This window comes from Octopus sinensis, linkage group LG8 (assembly GCF_006345805.1).
Source record: "Octopus sinensis linkage group LG8, ASM634580v1, whole genome shotgun sequence".
Taxonomy (NCBI): domain Eukaryota; kingdom Metazoa; phylum Mollusca; class Cephalopoda; order Octopoda; family Octopodidae; genus Octopus; species Octopus sinensis.
In genome coordinates, this window is record NC_043004.1 from 77,725,168 (window position 1) to 77,744,618 (window position 19,451).

Consider the following 19,451-nt stretch of genomic DNA (forward strand, 5'->3'; position numbering starts at 1 on the left):
AATAGTAGTAATATAGCCAGTAACATAAGAACTGATTGAAAACTTAAGAGAATACCATATTTATTTGTAATATGCACTCGTGTATACAACACACCAATAATAATGGACAATAAAATATTGGGAAATGAAACAGTTTAGTTTTAGAGCAATGTTTCCCCTAATTTACTGCTGTAGGTTTGTGCCAAAATTTGTACACAATGCTAATTTCTGCACATCTATGTGCGTAAAAACCACTCAAATCTTTTAATTTAAAAACGTTCAATTTCACCTTACCTTGTGTATATTTTCCTCCTTTCCCAGCTATAAAATGTGAGCATTCACATAAGCACACAGCTTAGAGAGAACACTGTTCTAGACTACAATACATACTGACTTTCTATAGTATTTCAATGTATAGAAAAAGGAATGTTTAGTCAGATTTATTATAATTACTGTATAAAATACTTTGGAAAAATTCATACTTCTTAAATGGGAGAAAATGTTAATTCCAAAGTGACCTTTGCACTTTACAGTTTTAGGCCTTAAAAGTGTAACATTTGTAAAGTCAATACAGTGGAAATCACACAATCATGTTTTTTTTTAATCAATTTGATTTTGATAGGTGAGTGCTTAAATACGTTTTTACTCAATTTTACTATTCAGTTTTTTTCAGTGAAGCACACACTATAATGTCACAGGAGGACAAAGCATTTATAGTTTAAGGATGGATTTTTAAAAAATACATCTAACTTTTTTTGTATTATGCATTATTTTACTTAAATGGTCTCTTATAAAGCAAACATTCAAAGTCTTCATTTTTTGTTTTTAAATTTAAAGTAATGGGAATCTTAAAATGAAACAGCAGTTTCAATTTTCAGATAATAAAAAAAAAACATTTAAAATCATTCCATTTTCATGAGAAACAAATTGTTGACATTGTATAAATTTTTATCAAAATGAAAATCATAAAAGAGTGTTTCACTGCAACAATACCAACTTTATTTTCTCAATATTATTATTAATTATTACAAGCAAGCTTTTGCTATATTTTGAGGATATTAGATCAATACAATCCAATGTGGGTATATTTTTCAGATACAATAAATATATATTACAACATTATATACTGCACCATTAGATAGATTGCACCACTTTTGTGTTTACGGCTTAGCCCTGCAAACATAGATATTGCAATGAGTTTCTATGATCTATACTCAGAACAGACAAACAAACCAGGGTTTTTAAATCAGAACTCCCAACTGACTGGCAATATATGCAGCATCAATAGAAAACTGCCTATATTTTTTTTTTGTACATGTAAAAGCATATGACAGAATAGTTGGGTTATATGGAAATCTTTGCTCAATGACCTACGCACTATATGCACAGCTATAAGAGACTTTATGCATCAAGAACTCTGCAATTACGTTTGAATTATGAATTACACACTCTAAAGTAGATATCTCCTCTACCTATCCACTAACTCAAATATATCAGTGGCCACCACTCAACCATATCTTATTTCTACAGTTGTCACCTACTCTTCCCTACATTCACTACTTATCCCTCAACATTTGTTATCTGCTATATTCACCCTCTCACCCTTTCTCTATCTCTCATTCATGTAATCCCTACCCACCCACACTTCCTGTTCTTCTGTCCCCACTCACTTCTGCTCACCTTATATCTTGAAAGTCCACCCTGACACTTCACCACCACTATTTATAAAATCTTTCTAGCTCCAACCTAACCACACCAACCCTCTCTCTTGGTTTCTTGTGGTAGAACTACAAGAAACCAGTTCTGTTCTGGCTCCTTTCACACGTTGAACCCTAATTCAATAGCATAAAGCCATCTCCATCTTTATTGTAGCCCCACCCAAAGGGAATCTTAGTCTTGCAGACTACATGGCAACCTCACTAGTGCTGGTGCCATGAAATAAAGGACCCAGAAGCTGTAAATTGGTTGGCATTAAGAAGGGCCAGAACAGACATCAGAGCACAATGTAATCTTTAGAATCATCAGTTCCTGTCAAACTATCCAAACTGTGTCAGTATGGAGCATACGTACATACATACATATACTGTTGCATTTCACTGCTTACTGTTCAACTTTTGTGCTAGCAATCTATCATGAAACATTGTCAATTTCAGCCAAGTCCAAACTATTTTCCTGTGTTAATATGTCTTAAAATTCAACTCTCTTGCATTTTCTCTCTCTTTCTCACACCAAACAGCAAATATCATGCAGTTTGCAAATGTATAAACTAATTATATTTATTATGACTTCATAATAATGGTTTAAATGTTCTCTTACAAACCAGAGATGAATCTAACATCACAGAATATTTAATAAAGCTGAAGGAAAGTATTATTGTATTTAAATGGACATTAAATGATGATGATGAAAGATGATAATACTTTCTATTGGCTTTATTAAATATTCTGCAATTCATAAGAAAATATTAAAATCATTATTATAAAGTTGTAATAGAAATAATAATCCTTTCTACTAAAGGCATGAAGCCTGAAATTCTGGGGAGGGGTTTAGTTGATAACATTGAAACTCCCACCCTCACCATCATGCTTAACTGATACACCAGCAGTTTTTGAGGGGAGGAGGAAGTCAATTACATCAACCCTAGTATCTGACTGGTATTTATTTTATTGACTCCAAAAAGATGAAAGGCAAGGTTGACCTTAATGGAATTTGAACTCAGAATGTCCAGATGAACAAACTGCTGCTAAGCATTTTGTCTGGAATGTTAACAATTTTGACAGCTCACCACCTTAAAGAGAAAACTCACATCATTCATGACAATTAAATATCCTATCTGCTGTAAATCATACACCAAGGTAATATCACAATAATCATCATCATCATCATCGTTTAACGTCTGTTTTCCATGCTAGCATGGGTTGGACGGTTCGACCAGGCTCCAGTCTGATCTGGCAGTGTTTCTACAGCTGAATGCCCTTCCTAACGCCAACCACTCCGTGAGTGTAGTGGGTGCTTTTACATGCCCGGAGAGGCTGGCAACGGCTACGATCGGTTGGTGGTTTTTACGTGCCACCTACACGGAAGCCAGTCAAGGCGGCGCTGGCATCGGCCACGTACGGATGGTGCTTTTTACATGCCACCTGCACAGGTGCCAGGGTAGGCTGGCAACAGCCACGAACAGTTGGTGCTTTTTAATAATAATTTTATTTCATTAGAGCACTTTTTCCAGTCATTAGAAATTTCAGGTAGAGAATACAGCATATGTGTCTGCACTTTTCACCCACTTTCCCAACACCTACCCAACTCTTACCACCATCTTTAATGAAGATATACAATTTGTTCCCCTAGCAACTCATGATCTTTTCCTCTACATATGATGTATGGGTCTACTTGTTTCTGCCATCCCACACTTATGTGCACATGGATGTATGTATGTGCATGTATTATATTACATATATAGATATGAAACATATTTGTGGGGGGAGTTATACAGACATTCTTGGTCATTGTTTGCTGTGCATCTTCTCTCCTAACAAACCAGAAACCCCTCCTCCAACTCCCTCATTTTCCCCATTCTTCTTCTCTTCCTTTCCCTTCTTCTTGCAGGCATTTGCAAGAGCCTTCTGCCAGCTTGAAAGTGTTCACACAAATCTTCCTTTAAATTGCTGACAGTAGTTCCCCAACTACCCTTCCACTCTTCCTGCCAACTCCACAACTTTAGAGCTGCTACAATCCATTTTGGCCTGTAGACATGTGCTGTGTGCAAGAGGTAAGATGGCAGAGGACCTCCACAAGACTCCGCACAGACAAAGAACAAAGGCACAAATTCTACTAGGTAGACAGTAGTGATGGAGTGGACAGCCTAGGCATACTTTTGGCTGAGAAATGAGTAGATAAATTAATTGAGGCAGTCAGAATGTGATAGAATAACTGAAATGATACTAGTTTTGGATAAACAACAATTTCTGCCTAAGTTGACAGACAAACAGGACAATTTCATGAGCTCATTTTGCAGATTACCTCAATGACAAATGACAATGAACTTATTATCATGGCTGGTGACTTCAATGGAGATCCAGCAGCATTCCAAAGGATTCCAGGGTATACATAGAGGTTACAGCTTTGGTTCTAGAAATGAGGAAGGAACAAAGCTGATGGAGTTCTGTAATGCAACTGACTTGATGATCAGTAACACTAACTTCACAAAATCTGACAGCTACCTGGATCACCAATCAATCTGTTTGGCACACAAGACTGACTACATTCTCAACTGAAAACAGGATAGACAGATTTTGTGAATGCAAAAACTTCCCCTGGTGAAGAATGTACTACCCAACATTAGTTGGTAACTTCAGACTTACAGCTACAAGGACCCAGAGACATAGACCAATCTGGAAAAGGTAGATATGAAAACCTAGAGATTCAGCAAACAATCAAAAATTTAGAGAGGCTTTAGTTAAAGGTTTGACAAGAAAGACAGAGATGTATAACAAACTTCTTAGAGAACAACCTACTGAGGTGGAACAGTGAGGTTGAAAGAGGTATAAAATGAAAAGACAAGCTTGGAAGGACTGGAAAAAGAGAGGCTGTAGGAAATTGTACCAGAAGCTAGTTGTCAGATCTACATAGTAAAAGGAAGAAGTAGGAAAGGGATTTGCTAACAATGTGAGGATGAAAGGCATGAGGAATTCCAGACTGTAAGACAGTGCATCAGAGAAAATTAAGAGGCTCTATGTGAGAAGAGTTCAAAAAAGCATGTCAGGATTTCTGATTGCAAAAGGACATTTCAGACTGCTACCTTACACTGTGGAACAAAGTAAAGATGTATGTCACTGCCTTCCCAACATCATATTTTGTAGATCAGGGCTTCAATGCAGCTGCCCAGATTCTTTCTCAAACAAACAAAACAGGCTGAAAATTATTGAAAGCTAGGATCTAAAACTACTTCTTAGAACCTTTCAGCCAGATGCACAATGTACATCCATTGCATTGAAAATATGAAAACAACATAGTTACAAGTGAAATGCTAATTTACTCTTTCATGTTGTATAAACAAATAATGGGCTTAATAAGGTTAAGTTATATTTGTGAAATACAGTTGTCTTGAAATTGCTACAGAAAGAGGTCTATGTTGGCAGCAGGACACACACACACACACACACACACTAGAAATGTGACTTGTGTACCAAGGAGTCAATACTCCAAAAAAGTTTAGGGACCACTGATTTATATAATTATGAAATTTGCATACATAACTAATATAAAAGTGTGTGTTATCAACATCATCAGGAGAAAAGAATGAAAAACAATTTTTTAAAATTCTTTTCTCCTGATGATATAGGTAACACATTACTTTTAATTAACTAATTATATATGTTAATAATGCAATTATATAAATGATGTTTTCTACTGAAACAGCTACTGAACATAAACAATGAATTATTTGTAAAAGCTATGCGTTTCTGCTTTTCGTTCTAAATAGGTTGCTCTCAAATATTGTGTTAGGCAATCCTCTGTGTGTGTGTGTGCGTATATACTAGCAGTATAGCCTGGCTTTGCTCAGGATTAAGTTAGGATTATTAAACTAATCAAGCTCTTTATTTCAAAGCAAACTAAGTAACATCGACATCAAATTTGAGTGAAATCCGTTGAAATTGGTAAACTTTTGGCTGCAATTTTGCAGACAATTTGATTGGGAAATCCCATAAGGAACCGGTTTATCGATTTTTTCCACACATGGATTGTTTTTTTTTTTTTCATAACCCTTCCAGCAAGGAAAATAGAATGCCCAAAAGGGCCTCCGATCCTCTGTGTGAGAAGTGGTTGTGTTCAGATCACGACTAAGTATATATATATATATATATATATATATATAAATCAAAAAATCAAAACAAATCAAAATAGATGAACATCAATGGAATTTGTATCTCTGTGGTACCAGTGCCGGTGGCACGTGGCACATAAGAAAACCATCCGAACGTGGCCGTAGCCAGTACTGCATCGACTGGCCTCCGTGCTGTGGGCACGTAACAAGCACCATCCGATCGTGGCCGTTTGCCAGCCTCATCTGGCACCTGTGTCGGTGGCACATAAAAACACCATCCGAGCGTGGCCGTCTGCCAGCCTCGTCTGGCACCTGTGTCGGTGGCACATAAAAACACCATCCGAGCGTGGCCGTCTGCCAGCCTCGTCTGGCACCTGTGTCGGTGGCACATAAAAAACACCATCCGAGCGTGGCCGTTTGCCAGCCTCGTCTGGCACCTGTGTCGGTGGCACATAAAATCACCCACTACACTCTCGGAGTGGTTGGCGTTAGGAAGGGCATCCAGCTGTAGAAACACTGCCAGATCTGACTGGACTGGTGCAGCTTTCGGGCTCCCCAGACCCCAGTTGAACCGTCCAACCCATGCTAGCATGGAAAGCGGACGTTAAATGATGATGATGATGATGATGATGATATATATATATATATGGGCATCACACACACACACACAAACATATATGTACATACACCTATTGCATACATGTTTTTGCACGCCTCTGCCCCTGCCACTGTCCCACCACCACCTCCTACTCGAGTAATACCATCAGTTGAAGCAAATTTGGCACCCGGAAATAAGTTTTGTAACAGGAATAGAGAAGCCTGCCTTCTCCCGCAGAGATGTGAAAGTCATATCTCTCCTTTTGAAAACATGAACAGTTTCGAAACATTGTTTACAAAATAATAGCTGATCGTTTGCAAAGAAGAGTGTCTACAGTCAACACGTAGGTCTTTTGCTCTGGTAACCTCTGCTCTCTCCCATGTTCACGCACGACCAGCTATATATCGCTATGAGTAGAGCAACAGATTCAGCTAATTTGGAAATTAGTTTTGGAGAAACGGAGAATATCGTTTATATTGTGTGTATATGTATATATATATATATATATATATATATATATATATATATATATATATAATATATATATATATATGAGCAACACATACACACACACATTGCATACATGTGTTTTGTATGCATACATGCTCGTGTGTGTGTATGTGTGATTGAAGCCATTCACACATACATACATACATACATAACACCTGTCTGTCTGTTTTTGCCTGTAAAAAGACGAAATTTTAAAAATCTGTTATCTCTCTTGCTCTCTCCCTCTCTTTAGACTGTAGCTAAGAGGGGACTTAATTCATATTTGCTTTGTAAACAATGGTGGGTTTCTCCGCCGTAAAAATTTAGAAGTCATGGCTCAAAATTATTTACGGGTATCACTAGGGAAATTAATTTGACGAAAATACAGCTAGGGTCATGACAAATGTCCTCCTAAAATTTGAGCGACATGCGTGCTAATTTGTGGATGTGCATAAACTACAATCATGTACACACACACACACATCCTGCCTTATATATATACAGATACATATATATACACACACACACATACTGTCAAACAAGCAGAGATGTAAGAGTTATTAGGTGTCTTCAGTCTTGTTGAGAATGTGACACTTCTCTAGTATTGGTATCATGAAAACAAAAGCACCCAGTACACTCTGTAAAGTGGTTAATATTAATAAAGGGCACCCGTGCAAAAAAATGAAACACGATGAAGTCCTTCAACCCATTTACATGAACAATGCCTCTATATGTTCAATCCAACCCATGCTATCACATAAAGTGAACATAAATCAATGGTGTGTGTGTGTGTGTACACCAGTGCAACAGCTCATCCCACCACTGGTACCTTAATAATAACAGTACTTTTAAAGCACATTAGGAAATCAAAAAGACAACGAAAGGACTAGCAATATTACCTGTTAGTCACTATCCTACACCAATCCAAAAGACACAAAATAATTCTGATCTGCCAACGCCTTCCCAAATTCAAAACAGATTATCCCCTTCACTAATGCATAATAAATAACAGTTGATGTCGATGGCTTAATGATCATTTAAAAATGAAGCAAATAGTGTTTTGATATTTTTGTACCACAAAAAAAAAAGTACATAATATATTTATGTGCACAAATTAGGTACAATAAGTCTACTAATACCAAAATCCAAAAAGAAGCATTCAGCAAATCTATTCGTCTGTAACAAATGCTCATGTTCCTCTTTCTACCAATCTACCAAAATCTCTGTATACTCTCAAAATAAATATTGTATGACTTTCAAATGGAAAATAAATATCACATTACCCTAACCAAGAAGACAATCTACTCACAATTTAAAAATCCCTACTTCAAACATCCTTGAAGGAAAATGCAGAACTACTTCTTAGGATGCTAGACATATCAATAAACAAAACTTCACATTTATGGTCTCTTTAACAGATTCACGAGAACAGATAAATAATCACTTGAAATAAATCTATGGCATAACAACACTAGAAAACAATTCATAATGACATTGTATACATCAGTGCCAAAATACAAATAGGACATAATTTATAAACATGTCAGACAAATCCCATGACAATACACTAGCACACATCAGACCCAAGTTTCTCTCCTTGTTTTTTCTGTGTCCCTTTCTGTAGAAGAGCGTAGGCTCGAAACGTAAAAGACTTTTTCTATTCCTGAGCGTTATACTAATACATCTGTTTGTTTTGTACACCACCTGTCTTCGTCTTTTTCGTAATCTCTCTAAAGAAAAATATAACACTAGTTTACAAAGAGTTAGCTACTCTTAAGCTTCTAAAGCTTCTAACACAAATAACATCAAATTACAAATCATCCTAAGAAATACTCTCTGTAGCTTCCTAAATTTGTCCCTATCTGATCTTCATAACACACACATCACCAAAATCACTGCTCATCCCACAAACTAAATAATGAAAATAAACTACAAAATTTCTTACCTCCAGTATCAGTTCTCTTGAGAGCACCTTCTTTTTGAGGACAAAGTTCACATCTCTGGAATAATGTCAAAAAAAGAAAAGACAAGATAACAGAGTAAAAACTATATAAAGATATATTCAACAAATTGTGGGTAACTGACAGACCAAGCAATGCAAATATATATGCCACCAACAGAAGCATTTAAAAAAAAATTTATATTAACATTTTATTCATCAAGCAAAGCTGATTAATAGTTAGTTGCACATTTTTTTAGTATCTATTAAAAGGCTATTTTCAATAGCAAAATAAAAAAAGAGAAAAACAGGAGAATGCTAATATCCATTTTACCAAAACATGTATCTAGATAATTTTGAGAGAGTATGTTGTTCACACCAGTCAACATGTTTCTTTCTGCAATTCCTCTCTATAAAGTGCAAGACCGAGATTCATTTCATGATCTTCAAGGAGTAGATGGAGAAGTTTGCACCAGAAACTACTTAGATTGCTGAAAAATTATGCCTACTGAGATGTAACATAACTAAAAGCTTATGCTTATAAGCAGTCAAGTGTCTTAGGGTTCTTTTCACCAAGCTGTTTAAAGTGTTGTGAACCATCTGGTGTGTTTCACCTTAGGCTCAAATATCATGATCTTACCAAAGATTTCAAGTATCAAATCCAATAGATGTACCCCATTGTAGATAAAATGTATAATGCAGCCCTCATCATTAAGTTCAAGGATATAAATCAATAAGAACATCAAAAACCCAGTTTCTCTTAATGTAACTAAACTGAAGTTAATAAACTAGTAACAGAAAGAGGCATCATACAATGTTGACATATTAATAGCATATGCTAATGATGAAAAATTCAAAGTTACTACACACCAGAAGCAATTTAGCAATTTCTGACGGGATTTGACAAGAAACTGGAATTTTCTTCCTTGCCAGACCCCCCTGGCACCTGTGCAGGTGGCATGTAAAAAGCACCCACTACACTCGCGGAGTGGTTGGCGTTAGGAAGGGCATCCAGCTGTAGAAACACTGCCAGATCAGACTGGAGCCTGGTGCAGCCCCTGGCTTCCCAGACCCCAGTCGAACCGTCCAACCCGTGCTAGCGCGGAAAACAGACGTTAAACGATGATGATGATGATGATGTTTACAGTGAAACTGGAAAGACATTTCAGATCAATCTACTTCTTGCCTAAATGAGTCAATGTAAAGGCATATCTATTACTGTTGCTTCTTCAGGTTTTAATGCTACTGTCCTTCTTAAGGTTTGTACAGCACATTCTGCTTTGAAACTCCTCCTGAATTTGAGTATAAGTAATGTACCTGATTAGAAAATTGCCAAAAATTCAAGGACTAGACACCTCAACAAATACCAAGTGATTGTCTGAGAGGAACGTGTGATGGTTCATAAGAGAATTCTGGAGGCCCTGGGCAGAACATTGCAGAACTTGTGTGACCACAGATCTCAAATGGGAGAAGCAGTTGCATTGTCAGTTATCCCAGAAGTAAAAATTCCAATGGAATCCATGCTTGCCTTAAATTGTCACTTTGGAGGTTTGAGGTTCAGTCCCACTGTATGGAACTGTCAGCAACTGTCTTCTACTATAGCTGCAGGCCAACCAATGCTTCTTCATACCAAGAAAGCAGATAAGACTCTCTTTCCGTCAGTAATTCCATTTGCTGCACCCAGTGTAAGCTATGGACACAATAAGAGGTACAGTGGAATCACAAGTAAATTAACAGATAAATCGCCTTTGTATGTGGCAGATGTGCAGGAACAAGAGCAGATAGGACTTAGGTTCTCCCAAATGCCCAGAAGGCTCTCTTGAGGTTGTAAATAGGTACTGTCACATAGGTAAACAAATTAGCAATGGTGGAGGGTGTTCTGAAAGTATTGTTTCTAGAATAAGAACTGGGTGGAGGAAGTTCAGAGAGATATTACTTCTGTTGGCAACAAAAGGACTCTCTCTCAGAGGGAAAGGTAGATTGTATGATGCCTGTGTACGAACGGCTATGCTCCATGGTAGTGTGACATGGGCTCTGAATGCAGAAGACATGCATAGACTGGAGAGAAATGAAAGCAGTATGCTCTGTTGGATGTGCAACATTAGAGGACAAAGTACAAATGTGTTGAGAGAAAAGTTGGGCATAAGAGGAATCAAATGAAGCATGCAAGAGAGAAGACTACATTGGTTTGGACATGTGATGCATATGAACGAAGACAGCTGTATAAAGAAGTGCCAGTCACAGAAAGTGAACAGTATTTGAGGTGGAGGGAAACCCAGGAAGACATGGGATGAAGTGACAAGGACTGATCTCAGGATGTTGGGGCTCAAGGAGGAAATGACAATGGACCAAGATGTCTGGCGATATGAGATTCTAGAGAAGACTCACCCACGTCAGCAGAACTGAGTTCTAGACACACTGTGTGTTTCACCCACAAGTAACAACAAATCTTTCACACACCCTATCCAAACAAACCAAACTACATCTCTTCTCCACATTTACTCTTTCATACACTATGATTATGTCCCACTGCCCTGCTCACTGTATTGTGCTACCCCCATTCCCTCTATATACCCAGGTTCTCACCAGTCACTGCATTCCCCACACCCTGCCACTTATAATATGACCTCCCTATATTGAAGGTATGCCTTGGCACTTGCTACCATCTACCTCTCCCTTCCTTTACTCTATCATCCCATCTATATTCTGATCCTTGCTCTTTTGGGTATGCCCAGGCACTTTGCAACCATCTCTCACCTGCACTCTTGCTGTCTTCCACTCTCTCTCTTGCTTCTCTCTCTAGCTGAGTAACTATGTATCTCTTTTACAGTAGCACACATGTTTCTGTCCTCATACATGATCATTCTCTTTTTCTCTCTCTGGCCAGGTAACCATGTACCATCTCTACAGCAAGACACCTGTTTCAGTCTGTCACAAGACCACCTCCTCCAATGCCCCCTCCCCTCTTAAAGGTTCTTTGTCTTGCAAGTTACTTGGTGACCCTGCCAGTGCTGGTGCCATGTAAAAACCATGCCCAAACTGACCTCTCCTGTGCTGGTGCCACATAAAAAGCACTCAGTCCACTCTGTGGGGTGGTTGGTGTTAGGAAGGGCATCCAACTATAAAAACCATGCCAAAACAGAGGAAAAAGCCTGTTGCAGTCTTCTGCCTGGCCAGCTCCTGTCAAACCATCCAACCCATGCCAGTATGGAAGACAGACGTGAAACAATGATGATAATGACAAAACTCAAAAAATCCCAGTGTATATATTTTTACATTAGGTGGAGGGTGTTTGCATCCCCATGTGTGCACATTTGCAAATAAAGTCACCATTCATACAAAAATTTTGCAATTTGTCAACAATCATCAATGTAAACATATCTGGTCACTGATCTGTTCATTGTTTCAAGGACTAAGGGAAATATTACCTTACTTGCATACAAGTGAGAGTTGGCAACTGGAAGAGTATTCTGTCAGACCCATGCAAACATGGAAAAGTAGACATTAAAATTATCTAAGAGAAGAGTTTCAAACCACATTACCCAATACGATTTTATTACCACAAAATTCTGTTATTTTAGCATTTTTCTTCATTTTGTCAACATAATCATAATCTACATTCGTGGAAATGTATTTCTGCAAAATTTCATAACAGAACAAGCATTTTAAAGAGAATAACAAAGAAATATTTCGTTTTTGGATTTGGTTTGTAAGATTCTTTATATGAGTTTGTGTGTTGAAGCATATTGTGTTGTGTCTGGGGAGAGTCATTTTCAAGAAATGGACAAACTACTTACTAAGTAAAAATATAGTTCTATGAAAAAACGCACTAAATTGGGTCTTCTGGAGCCCCAAATTGGCATGGAATTGTTGTAGTGAGAATGTTGGTTATTCCCTCACTGTTTTAACGTGTGTAGAGTGACATCCACATTTTACCTAGCAGTTATCCTTGTACATGTAAATTTCTTATTTTTATTTCCTAAAATTTTCGTTGCATGTTGCAACCTTTTCAATAATTTATTGAAAAGGTTGCAAGACACAATGAAAATTTTAAGAAAATAAAAATAAGAAATAAGTGGAAATTTTACTGGTGAGTATGTTAAATAATAAGGCACAAAAAGAAAATGAATCTCCCCAGACACAACAAAGAAATAAATTTGTAGGAAGACAACAATCTGAAACTCTTAAACAAAAGAATTTGTACTGACATAATTGTACACAACACTCTTGAAAATGTACCTCTGCAAAATTTCATTACAAAATATGCATTTTACAGAAAGTTGTGAAGAAAATCAAGAGAGGTGGAGCAGCAAACTGCAGCTGCACATCATTATCGTTATCTCAATACATCTATCTTCCATGCTGGTATTGTTTGGACAGTTTGATAGAAACCAACAGGAAGGAGGAGGACTGTTGTGTGCCAATGTCTATGCTGGCATTGCTTCTATAGTTGGATACCCCTCCTAATGCCAACCACTTTACAGAATGCACTGAGTGTGTTTTCTAATCACACCAGCATTAGTGAGGTCGTGTAGCTTCCAAGACAAGAGAGAGATGAAACAAAAGATGACAACATGTAGGTGCAAGTGTGAGGAGAGAGAGAGAGAGAGTGATATCCTAATATGGACAAGACAGTAAGAAGTGCATACTTCTGCTGTATTAAAAAATGCCTTTTGAAAGACCTTGTTTATATTGTTTATAAAGCCAAAGTATACAACAGCAGAAACACCACCAAAACACACTTAACGTCTGCTTCACACAACACTTACATACATTCAAGATAAATGCATGAAGAACTCAACAGCATTATCAAAATACACCTGGCATCTGAAAGATAGCAATATTAACAACCAAGTGGATTATTGCAGCACAAGCAGGAGCCTACAACAGACGCGGTACAAGGTTTTTCTGACGTATATATTCCTCCCTGGATGGGATGCCAATCCGTCACAGGATTACTCAGTTTTACCAGCTGAGTGGAACGGAGCAACATGAAAAGAAATGCTTTTCTCAAGAACGCAATGCATTGCCCAATCCAGGAATTGAAACCACAATCTTATGATCACAAGTCCAACATCCTAACCATGCACCTCCACTAAGAGTAGGTATCACTATGAATTTTTGAAAATATTGAAAAGTAATTTCTACTGTATTTCATGAACAGCATTGAAAAAGAAACATTCTGATACCTCATTGGTGAAATTTAGATATTTAGGAAATATGACAATTTGAATGGTCAGCAGATTGGTCAAAATCTTGCCTAACTGGCCTAAATTAGCTTCATTTATGCTGTCATATCTTCAAACTACACATATTAATAATGTCCAGCAGTTGCCCCTTTTTCTTTTTTTTTTTTTTTCAGGTTCTTGGAAAGGAAACTTGTTTTTGACAAATATTTAAATATTTATGTAAAGCCTATTTTGTTACATGTAACAGTCAATTTCGTGGTGTTTTCAGACTAGCTAAGTCCAAAAGTACAAGCCACAGGGACCTGAGATTTTGGGACATGACACCATTTCAATAAAATTTTAATGGACTATTAAAAATGGCTATAAATGGTGTTTCAAATCAGGACACCCACATAAGTTGGATTTTCTGTCTTGACAGGGATTTTTCTATCATGGCCTTGGAAATTATGGAGAGGAGGAGAGTTTTTTTGTGAAAAAAAAATGATTTTTTTTTTCACACACCCCTCCTTTTCACTCTTCTCTGGACCAATTTTGGCCATTTTGTTTTTCACACTACACTCTTAAAAACAATGGGAGAAGCCTTTTTGGTGGAAAATAATTTTGAAAACATTTTCAAATGAAAAAGTGTGATTTAAGTGAGATTTAGCAGTGGTTTCTAGTACATCCCACAACCTAGTACCTTTCTTAGAATTGCATGTAGACCTAGATTAAAAAACAAACAAAATCTGAAAACTTGTTCCTTGCTTAAGCTTTAAAAACATAATTTGAAGACATTAAAAACATCTGTAACCCAGAGAGAGAATAAAAAACCTAAAATGAATTTGTAAATACTACCACAAATCAGAAGAAAAAAAAGAACATAACAGCTGACTTTAACTACAAAATTATATTCATTGCACAATAAAATTTTTATTGGCAAAATATTTCTCAAAGGCAAACAAAATTTACATGTACAAGAATAGCTGCTAGGTAAAATTTGGATGTCACTCTACACACGTTAAAACAGTGAGGGAATAACCAACATTCTCAATACAACAATTTCTGCCCCATTGATTTTTATATCAAAATAAAGCAAAAAAAAGTCCCCTTCATGACTATAATTTTCAACACAAATCGAGTTATAGCAATCTAGTAGATCAACAGTCAGGAAAAAAGAAAAAGGGGACAAACTTGGTGAATGGGTGGAGATACCAGAATGATTAAAGGACCTGGGCATGGTACATAAGTATCAGATTTTGATCAGAACTGTATAAGAAGAAAGTTCACATCCAGAAAATTGAAATGATAATTTTCCACAGAAAAAAATGTATTTTGACATGAACACAATCAAACAAAAAGCGTTTCTGCATGGTCAAGCTATGCTAGTCTCCCTTTTATGGTGCTCTATAGTGATACCTACTAAGGGTACTGCTCATCCCATATGAGGAAGGAGCCCTAAATAAAGCACACTTCACCCCATATTGCCTGATTTACAGCAAGCAATGGACATGCCACATGTGCAATCAGAAAAATTAATGGCATTAATTGCTCTTGAACCTGGACTTAATGAAGACTGACTTGCTGAAAAAGAGGGACTGAAAAAACAAGACAAGTTAGCTACACATTCTACTGGTAGGATAAAGAAATACAGAAGCCAGTTAAACAGTGTTGGCTTTTGCTATGAAAAGTTCTTTTGCTGCTTAATTGGAATTTGTTCCCAAAGGAGTTAATAACAGAACGCCACTGAGAATTCCACAAAGAGGAATATGTTCCCACCATGACCATGATCTTGAATCTACATTGTCATCCATGTCAATTTCAGATCATATATTTTCATTTGGTGACTTCAATGACACAGGTCACTATGTGGCAGGCTCTTCCTTTAAAGAATGCCAAGACAAACTTTTGCATTCCAGCAAGATGCAAAATATCTTTGACACAACTTTATTCCACATACTAGCATATGCTGGAGTATATAACTGTGAGAAGGCACAATCTCAGTGACCTGCAGATAGCAAGATCTATGTTTGAAACTGAATGTAGCACTGAACACTGGTTCACAGTTATTACAGTGGAGGTGGAATTTAAAATCAGGAGATACTCCTCAGAGCAAGCAGAAGGCAGGGAATCTATATTCATCATTTCAAAATGCCTTAGAAGTCTGATGACAAATAATACACAAAAATGTTTTGAAAGCCTTTGTGCAATCTATGGTCCAGCTCACATGGGTGTTTCACCCATCTCCACAGCAGATTGAAATGCATGTATCACAGTCAAAGAAGCAATACATGAAAGATGGGCTGAACTTCCAAAATGTTCTAAACAGACCGTCGCAAGTAAATGAAGAATCTACAAACAATCTAGTGTAGTTTTCCTTCGATGCAACCTTAATGAAAATCCCACCCTTCTTGAAGCCAGTGAAACTATCAGGCTACTGTCTTTTCATAAAGAACCAAGCACAGATTCAATTCCTGTAGAAATATATGCTTATGGTGATGAAATGTTCATTGAAAAATTGAGCTATTTTCATTGATGTGGTCAATAGGTAACATTCCCCAACAATTCAAGGATGCTACAATTATTCACCTGTATAAGAACAAAAGTGACAGGCAGTCATGTTGTAATCATAAAGGTATTTCCCTTTTATAAATTGCTAGCAAAACCATGGCAAGAATACTCCATGATTCCCTCATTCACTATCTTACCACCAACAAACTCTGACCAAAAAGGCCAATATGATTTTCATTATATTGATATGATCTTTGCAGTAAGACAGAACCAGAAGTGTACAGGGCAGAATAAAGTCATGTATCCAACTTTTGTTGATCTCATGAAGGCTTTTGACAATGTGTGTTGTAGTGGCTTGAGGAAAATCCTTGCTAATAGTTGCCCGTCCATGTTTGTGAATAAGATGCACCAGTTTCATGATGGCATACTGGTGAGTGCTAGGAACATCATCATCATCGTTTAACGTCCATTTTCCATGCTAGCATGGGTTGGACGGTTCGACCGGGGTCTGGGGGAAGCCAGAAGGCTGCACCAGGCTCCAGTCTGATCTGGCAGTGTTTCTACAGCTGGATGCCCTTCTTAACGCCAACCACTCCATGAGTGTAGTGGGTGCTTTTTACGTGCCACCAGCACAGGGGCCAGAGGAGGCTGGAAAACGGCCACAATCGGTTGGTGCTTTTTATGTGCCACCAGCACAGGGATCACAACTACAATTTCCATTGATTTTTTATGTCAATGTACTTGACTCAATCGGTCTCCTCAAGCACAGGGTCGAAACAGTGTTTCTTTACTTGCCACCTGCACAGGAGTCAGTCCAGTGGCACTGGCAATGGCCGGGTGCCAGTCATAGGATTTGGTTCAATTTCGAAATGGAAACATATCAATATCATTTTCTGTCACCTATGGTATGATATAGGGTTGCATCATAGCACCTACTCTTTTCAATATCAGGTTTTCTGCCATGTTGCTAGAGGTTTATAGACCACCACCTGAAATTAACATTAGGTACAGGAAAGACAGCAAACTGTTTAATCTTGACAGATTGTAAATAAAACCAAAGTATCAAAGTGTCTGAACTGCTATTTGAAGATGATGACGGGCATGAGCACCATACAAGCATGATCATTGACAGAGCGGCTAACTGGCTTCTGTGCCAGTGGCATGTAGGAGGCACCATTCGAGCGGGATCATTACCAGCATCGCTTTACTGGCACCTGTGCCATTGGCATGCATAAAAAAAATTCGAGCGACGTTGTTGCCAGTACCGCTTGACTGGCCCCCATGCTGGTGGCACACAAAAGCACCCACTACACCCTCGGAGTGGTTGGCGTTAGGAAGGGTATCCATCTGTAGAAACTCTGCCAGATGAAGACTGGAGCCTGGTGCAGCCATCTGGTTTGCCAACCCACAGTCAAACCGTCCAACCCATGCTAACATGGAAAGCGGACATTAAACGATAATGATGATGATGTAAATTGCTTGCACAAAATAAGTCCAGCACTGCAACCATGTGTTAAACAATTCTCCAGAGTCTCCAACAACTCTGGCTTCTCTATCAATAAAGCAAAAATAGAGATATTGCATCAACCAATTCCAGAACATGCACAATGTATACATCCTGGAATGGAAGTGAGATTATACTGAAAAATGTAGACAAATTTAAATATCTTGGAAGTGCACTCCTAAAACGCCTGTATTGATGTTGATGTGCCATCACTTACTGGTAAGGAAAACGCAGCTTTTAGAAAACTGCTGCATATACAATTCTGTTATCCTTCCACATCTCCCGTATGACATCAAACCAGACCCATGCTAAAAATTTTTTATTATTTCCAATCCTCCCACAGAATCTTCATAAGGAAGATTATAAGCATGAAGTGGCAAGGTAAAATGCCAATACAGAGACTCTCATGGCAAAATACTTGGTTTGTTTGCTAAGCTTTTGAGCAAATCCAGGTATGTTGGGCTGGACATGTTAACAGAATATCTACCACAGGCAACCTTCTATTCTAAGGTTACAAATGGAGAGCACCATGTTGGTACGCCACATAAAAAATTCAAAGATGCATTAAAAGCAACCTTGAGCGGCAGCAAAATCAATCTAAATTCATAGAGTGACGTTTCCTGGAGGTTTTACATGAGTAAAGCTAACACCAGGAGTTCAAAGGTGTTTGAATCTTTACAAATTTCAGTATCAGAAGCCAAAATGGATACTTATAAATCAGCATAACAACTCCGGTACAAGTGAACATAATGTGTGGCCTGCAACAAATACCTCTCTACCAGAACAAACCAACTCAGCCACAGCAAAACAAAATGAAGCTATCTTCAGTTTTCTACCACCTCTTATTTTTGTTTTTCTTTTGCATCTAAACTATTATCAGACAGATGGACAAACTATTGTGTGTGTGCAGGTAGGTGTTTGTGCCCCCACCCCACCGCTTGACAATTGCTATTGGTTAGCTGTAAATGTTCAGAAAAAAGAGACTGATAGAATTAGTGCTAGGTTTAACCCTTTAGTATTCCCAATTATTCTACCAAATGTGATGCTTGTTTATTCACATTGCATTGAATTAATCCTGCATTATCTCATAGCTGTGAGATTTCTGCGATGTGACTCTTTACTTTGGGAATAATATTGTAGGACAGGGTAAGAGGCTGGATCTGAATGGTTTTGAACAAAAAGGAGGTAAAATACTTAGGCCGGATATGGCCGGTTTGAATGCTAAAGGGTTAAAGAAAAAGGAAGTACTGGGGTTGATTTGTCCAACTGAACCCTTCAAGGCAGTGCCCCAGCATGACAACAGTCAAATGACTGAAACAAGATAAAAAATATAGCAAGACTATTCCTCTATTATTCTCTTACCCTCTCATCAACTGGTGCTAAGCCACCTTCCTCAGTACTACTTCCCCTCCCAGTCTTTTTCTTGCAAGTTACTTGGTGAC

The 19,451-nt window shown here is 37.8% G+C and overlaps 1 protein-coding gene across 8 annotated transcripts in view; it reads right to left on the bottom strand.

The window, feature by feature from the left end:
• The window catches only part of LOC115215023 (protein AF-10), a 67,522-nt gene that overhangs the window by 39,264 nt on the left and 8,807 nt on the right, over positions 1–19,451 (bottom strand). For 5 of the 8 annotated variants that reach the window (XM_029784146.2, XM_036505494.1, XM_029784144.2 and 2 more), the window contains exon 3: positions 8,836–8,902. In XM_029784146.2, coding sequence (XP_029640006.1) covers positions 8,836–8,902 — 67 coding nt within the window. The remainder of the gene's footprint in view (positions 1–8,835; positions 8,903–19,451) is intronic. The other 3 variants (XM_029784145.2, XM_029784150.2, XM_036505493.1) reach the window with 2 other exon arrangements.